General features: G+C 24.0%; 1 protein-coding gene across 1 annotated transcript in view; it reads right to left on the reverse strand.

Moving 5' to 3' along the window:
• Positions 1–460: 460 nt before the first annotated feature.
• LOC128962932 (GDP-mannose 4,6 dehydratase-like) overlaps positions 461–7,500 on the reverse strand; it is a 9,132-nt gene continuing 2,092 nt past the window's right edge. The window contains exons 3-7 of the mRNA XM_054309362.1: positions 7,401–7,500; positions 6,403–6,754; positions 5,647–5,743; positions 696–764; positions 461–605 (exon numbers count right to left, since the gene is read on the reverse strand). The exon at positions 7,401–7,500 is cut by the window's right edge and continues 203 nt beyond it. Coding sequence (XP_054165337.1) covers positions 543–605; positions 696–764; positions 5,647–5,743; positions 6,403–6,754; positions 7,401–7,500 — 681 coding nt within the window. The 3' untranslated portion in view covers positions 461–542. The remainder of the gene's footprint in view (positions 606–695; positions 765–5,646; positions 5,744–6,402; positions 6,755–7,400) is intronic.

Raw genomic sequence — 7,500 nt, forward strand, 5'->3', positions numbered from 1 at the left:
TAATCATAATATATTACATAATATGTATTACAATATCATTAATAAATTTATAAAATTTGTTTTAAATAATATTAATTTTGTTTGTTAATGTAATTAAACAAATAAAAAAATGTAATTATTATTATTTTTTTTAATAATACATGATTAATATAAATTTATTATTAATAACTTACAAAATAAATAAATAAATTACATTAAAAAAATTAAAACACAATATCAATAGTTCAAAAAGCAAGCAAAAAATAACACAATTAATTATAGGATAATAATAATAATAATAACAAAAAAAAGATTCTTGTACATTTGATTCAAATTTAATTAAATTAAATAAATAAACTTTAAGGATATACTGTATATAAATTATATACTACAGTATATGCAAAAAAAATAAACTTAAAATAAATTTATTTTTTAAAAATAAATAGTCAAAGTAGTGCTGGAATGATAAATATAATATATATATATACATAATATACTGTATATATATAAGGTATAGTAGACTTCAGGGTCAGTAGGGTTTGGGCACAGGTATGTGTATGGGCTCAGGCAGTCGGATTGCGGCGCATCAGATCTATATCCGAGTCGACCATCTCCTGAACCAATTGCTAATAAAAATAATACATTAAAAATTATATGTTTATAATTTAGATAATTATTTGTAATAATTAATTAAATAATTAATTTTTTTTGATTACCAAAAATGATATTTTTGGCGTCCATTTCAAGTTAGTCTTGGCTTTAGTTGCGTCGCCTAATAGATGATCCTAACAATCAAATAATAATAATAATAATAATAATTTTTTGTTTGTTTGTTTGTTTTAAATTACATTTTGTTAATACATGTAACAAAAAAAATTATGATTACATTTTTAGTATATTTGTATATAATATCAATATATTGTATATAACTCACACATATATATATAAAAATAATATTAAATTAAAACACTATATACAGTATATACTATATAAATATATATTTAATAATTGATTTTTACCACAATTACTTGTACTGTATAATATACAGTGTATATACAACAATATTATTATAGGTTAGTTTTATATACTGTATATTAAAAAAAACAATGAATATAAAAATTTACTAAAAATATCAATAGTTTAAACTAAAAACCAATTAACTAAACATTATAATTATTATTATTGTTGATATTAATTATATATATAAATAATAAAATATAAACTGAAAATACTAATAATAATAATAATAAGTATTTTGTTTATATATTTTATTTAAAAAAAAAAGTTTTTCTTCCCATTTATATTATCACTTGTAATAACTTTGGTTTTAAATGTAATAATTGAATTGAAACTGATATTTATTTGTTATTATACATGAAAAATATATGTTTGTAAATAAACTTAAATATTTATGCAAAATGTGATAATATATATATATAGTATATAAATACAATATATTAAATAAATATATTAAAAAAAAAATCCTTATTGAATGTGTCTTATATATACTGTATAATAGTTTTTTTTATTTAAAAAAAATAAATTAAATATACAGTATAAGTAAAAACTCTATACAATTGTATGTATTGTATATTTAAACCTACAGTATAACCTAACAATATATATGGCTGTAATATTAAACGGAGATTTACACATACAAAACATATATATATATATATATATAAAATAAGCCATTTTTTAGTACAGATTGAACTGTAATTTATACAGTAGTTTACAAATTCAAGTCTACACTAAACTCTCTCTCTCTCTCTCTCTCTCTCTCTCTCTCTCTCTCTCTCTCTCTCTCTCTCTCTCTCTCTCTCTCTCTCTCTCTCTCTCTCTCTCTCTCTCTCTCTCTCTCTCTCTCTCTCTCTCTCTCTCTCTCTCTCTCTCTCTCTCTCTCTCTCTCTCTCTCTCTCTCTCTCTCTCTCTCTCTCTCTCTCTCTCTCTCTCTCTCTCTCTCTCTCTCTCTCTCTCTCTCTCTCTCTCTCTCTCTCTCTCTCTCTCTCTCTCTCTCTCTCTCTCTCTCTCTCTCTCTCTCTCTCTCTCTCTCTCTCTCTCTCTCTCTCTCTCTCTCTCTCTCTCTCTCTCTCTCTAACTCTCATTAATATTCAAGTATTGGATCAGAAAAAAATAGGAGAGAATTATATCATGAAATTCAAGTCTAGTATAATATATATATATATATATAAAGTATTTTGAAAGCAAGTGATAGATAGATATTATAGTTATATAGGGTTAGTGTCTGTGTGTCTGTATGTGTGTGTGTGTGTGTGACTGAGTGTTAGCTAACACTCAGTTAAAATAACAACCGGAGGGCCCTATTGTTAGTGTCGGTGCGCCACTTAAGCCTATCGACGACAATATATATATATATATATACAGTATATATATACCCAAAAGTGTTCATCAAAATTATAGGATTGACAACAACACAAAAAAACCAATTGCTGCTTAAATAATAAACTACAGTACAATTTAATGGTATTACTTTACACACACACACACACACACACACACACACACACATACAAATATAGACAGATATATAGGATTACCAACTATTTTTTGGACTAAACTAAAAATTTTTGTATATATATATTATCAATGACTTAAAATTTTTCAATAAGTAGCCTAATATACTATTATTATTATTACTATTACACTACTGTATATATAAAATAGCTATAATAATTAATGTTAACAATTCAATAATCATGTTATTGTGTAAAAATTATTATTTTTACAAAATAATAAAATATATATAAATATATATAAAGATAGTTTTTTTTAATTAATTTCCAATAGTCGTACAAAAATTTTTTTTGAATTTAATTATAATTAATTTCATTAAAATCAAAAAAAAAAGATTTAATTAATAACTATAATAAAACTATTAATATATAGTTAACTAACAGTATTTATATATCTAAGTTTATAAACATATAAATAAGTAAATCATATCAATGTTTTCGACAATTACTGGACAAGTGGTTATCCTATAATACTTTATATATCACTTAATAATGTTAAGTATTGGTTGGTTGGTTAGGTTAGGTTAGATTGGGGGGGGGGAGGGAATCGTTATACAACACAATCATAATATTACAATAACTTTATTATAAGGAAAGACCCGGCGCTTCATTATAATAACAGATGTTAGCCATAATAGGACTTAAAAATTAATACAAAATTAATTCCCAAACATATATATATATATATAACATATATATATATATATATAACATATATATATTTATATACAGTATATATATATAGTATAGTATAGTATAGTATAGCCGTTATTTAACAATTGTGATTATATTGATATTATATAGTGTATAATATTGTAAAGATTTTTGCATATTATATATATATTTACTGTACTATATGTTGTGTTATGACAAAATATATTATTGTTTTTATATTTTTGCAAAAATAATTTAATTAGTTTATAATAAATTAATTAATTAAATTATCTACAAAAAAACTACTGTAAATACATGCTGTTAATATTTTAAATATATATTATACATGCTGTTATAGTAATTATTATAGTAAATTTCAAAAATTTTTAATTAAATTTTTAAATTTATATAAATTATCTAGCTATTTTTCCTATTAAATTATTAATAATATGTATATATATATATATATATATATATAATTTAAAGTTATGTCTAATACAATATACTGTATTATTTAGCTCACACACAAAATTAAGATAATAAATAAAATACATGTATAATATATAATCTAAAATATTGTCAATTCATAATATTATAGTTTAATTTTATTTTTTTTAAATCATTATTATTTAGTATTATTATTTATTTAGCACACAATTAGATGACAAAAAATACTGTATATAATTTTATATATATATATATATATATATATTTAAATTTAAACTAAATGCCAAATAGTAATTATGCCACACATTTTGCCAATAATATCAACAACAAAAATATTAGTACAGTATTATAATATTAAATGGTTCCCTAATTGTTTGTATAATTATCTGTATGTATGTGTGGGGTCTCTCTCTCTCTCTCTCCCAAAAAAAAATTTAAATACCAGTGCAATGTGTATGTGTTTTTTAAGAGACACAAAACTGCATATATATATATACTGTATTTTTTTGGGAATGTATAGGAATTTATGTCACATTTTTTTTTTTTTTTGTTGGTTCAGATGACAGGCATTTGTTTATGTCAAGTGTTTTTAGTTTTGGTGTTTGATTGAACCAAAAAAAAAAAAATAATAATAATTTTTTTTAAATAGTGATGAAAACTTTAATACCTCCCCACACCCCATAACAATCATATGCTTTCCATCTAAACATAGATATACAGTATATATATATATAATTTTATTATATTATTATTATTATTATTGTATTACAAAGATTTTGTGAAGTTTAATCAACAACAACAACAATATATATATATATATATATATATAATAAGTAATTAAATTTACTGTATATTGTATTATAAACTTGTAATTTTATAAATTATTTATTTACACACAAACATAAACTATAAAATTTTTAAAATATATTAATATATATAATTTTAATTATATATATATAACTATATGTTATATATATATAGTTTTAGTTACTAACTATCTTATCAATAATAATATAATTATATATATATAAATTATATATATTAATTGTATATTATTTTTACTTATTGATGTGTGTGTGTGTGTGTGTGTGTGTGTGTGTGTGAATAAAAAAATGTATATTGATTTCACCCAGCAAAAAAAATCAATTGTATCCACACACACACACACACACACACACACACACACAAAACTGTATCAAAAAAAACTACAACAATACCCTAACCCTTAAGTGGTATTAAATTGAAATCCCATTCACCATAAAATAATCGACATTTTTTTTGTCGGGCTTTTCAATATACATATAATACACTATACTTTCATATATATATATATATTAGTTGTTGAGTAGCCTTTTTATTTTACTATAGCCACCAAAAATAAACATTGGGTGCCCATCGAGTGGGATCATAGTCGACACACACACACACACCGGTAAAACCTTAATATTTTTAAAATAAATACTATAAGTATTATTGAACTACCATTTCTGTATACCACCACCAAAGTGGTGCTCTCAAGTAGTGTCAAAGATATATCAGTGATATACATATATATATATTATATATTGATATATATATATATATATATATATATATATCCCTCTCATTCAAGGGCTGTTAGGTCTCCAGGAAAACTGTCGCACACCTATACCTACTCTACTAACTGACTGACTCTCTCATCTCTCTCTCTCTCTCTCTCTCTCTCTTTGCTCTCTTTCGACTCTTAACGCCAACCACTTGAATACTGTATGAAGTGGTTGACCACCAAAATTGCTCTCTTTCTCTCTCTCTCTCTCTCTCTCTCTTTCAACTATTGCTGCAATTATGTTTGGTGGGTATCGATATCGCACCGGTAGTTTTTTTCTCTCTCTCTCTCTCTCTCATTCAAGCACTGTATATCTAACAATTGTCATCAACTATCAATAAGTACATACTGTAGTTTACTTTGATATATATAAAATTGTTATATTTATTGTGTGTGTGTGTGTGTGTGTGTGTGTGTGTGTATGTATGTATGTGTGAGGACACTTACCACTTCAGAGGGCCGAAAATGCTTTTGATTGACTTTGACTCGTATAATACCCGTCCCCTTCTCTATTGCCACTTCGTTAATACCACTTCCTTCCCATCTGTCCGTCCATTCAAATCATTCATCAATCAATTGGTCCAATCAATTGGGTCGTCCAAAAGTATGTGACATTTATTTTTTTTGATAATAATAAATAAAATAAAAAATTATTAAAATATATATATAATTTTTTTTGTAATAAAAAAAAATATTTTCGGTAATTCATAGTACAGGTAAATAATGTTTTATATTTATTATTATCATCATATATTAATTATATAGTTACCGTTACCATAAATAATGGTATATTTTTTTTAATAATTACCGATACTTTATACATACAAATAAGTGTATAATAAATTGTTTATATAAATTAGTTTTTACCCTTAATTAATATTATATATATAGTATTTACCTGTAATATACCGGTAATAATTAATACATAATACAGGTATCTATGAATATCTATAAATTTCTCTCTCTATATATATATATATATATATATATATACACTGTATTATGTTAATTATTACCGGTATATTACAGGTAAATAAAAAAATATATATTGTAATATTAATTAAGGGTAAAAACTAATTTATATAAACAATTTATATACACACGTGTTTGTATGTATAAAGTACCGGTAATTATTTTTTTTTTAAATTATACCATTATTTTATGGTAACGGTAACTATATATATATATGTCTAAAATACATACATAATTTCCCGGCCAATATGTTTGAAGGCCAGTTCGACAAACTCCCTGACCGAATGCGACTGTCCCGTAGCTATAACATAGTCCTCGGGTTCCGGCGGCTGTAACATCAGCCACATGGCCTCGATATAGTCCCGGGCGTGACCCCAATCGCGTCGGGCGTCCAGATTGCCCAGCTCGAAACTGTCCATTTCGTCCAAATAGATTTTGGCCACCGATCGGGTAATCTTGCGGGTGACAAACGTTTCGCCCCGACGGGGCGATTCGTGATTGAATAGTATACCGTTCACAGCGTACAGATTGTAGGCCTCCCTGTAGTTGACGACAATCCAGTAGCCGTACAGTTTGGCCGCACCTGTAGATGAATTAAAAAAAAAACATATTAATTAACGGTATATATATATGTTATCAAAATTGGTAATTATTTTTTGATTTAAATTTGATTTTTTTGTTGTTGATATAATTATCAATAATAATAATAAATAAATACTTTTCATACAGTGTTTATACAATTATATATACAGTATATTACCGGCAATTGATATTATAAACTATATAATTACGGTAATTGTTAGCTATTATTATTAATTATTGTATTATTTTCAAACAATTTACAAATTATTTATTAATTTATTAATAATTATTTAATAATAATAATAATAATTATTATTTAATAATAATAATAATTATTATTTAATAATAATAATAATTATTATTTAATAATAATAATAATAATAATAATAGTTTTTTCCTAAATAGTAAATTCCTAAAAAAAATATTAATCACAACAACAAAAATCTTATTAAAATTATTATTTAATTTAACATAAAATAAAACTTTTTATTTTCTCACTAATCATTAGAACAAAAAAAAAATATTTCTATAATCTTCTAATAATTTTTTTTATATATATAAATCTTAATCTTAATCCTAATCTTATTATTATTATCTTATTATTAGTATATAAAACAACAGTTGGTTTTTATTTTGGGTAGACATACCATATGGCGAACGGGGATAGAAAGGTGTCGTCTCTTTCTGGGGTATTTCCTGTACTTTACCGTATAGTTCGGATGTCGAGGCCTGATAGAAACGTACGGT

This window comes from Oppia nitens, unplaced genomic scaffold (assembly GCF_028296485.1).
Source record: "Oppia nitens isolate AA-2021 unplaced genomic scaffold, nextdenovo-longstitch-racon4-pilon3 scaffold6_pilon_pilon_pilon, whole genome shotgun sequence".
NCBI lineage: Eukaryota > Metazoa > Arthropoda > Arachnida > Sarcoptiformes > Oppiidae > Oppia > Oppia nitens.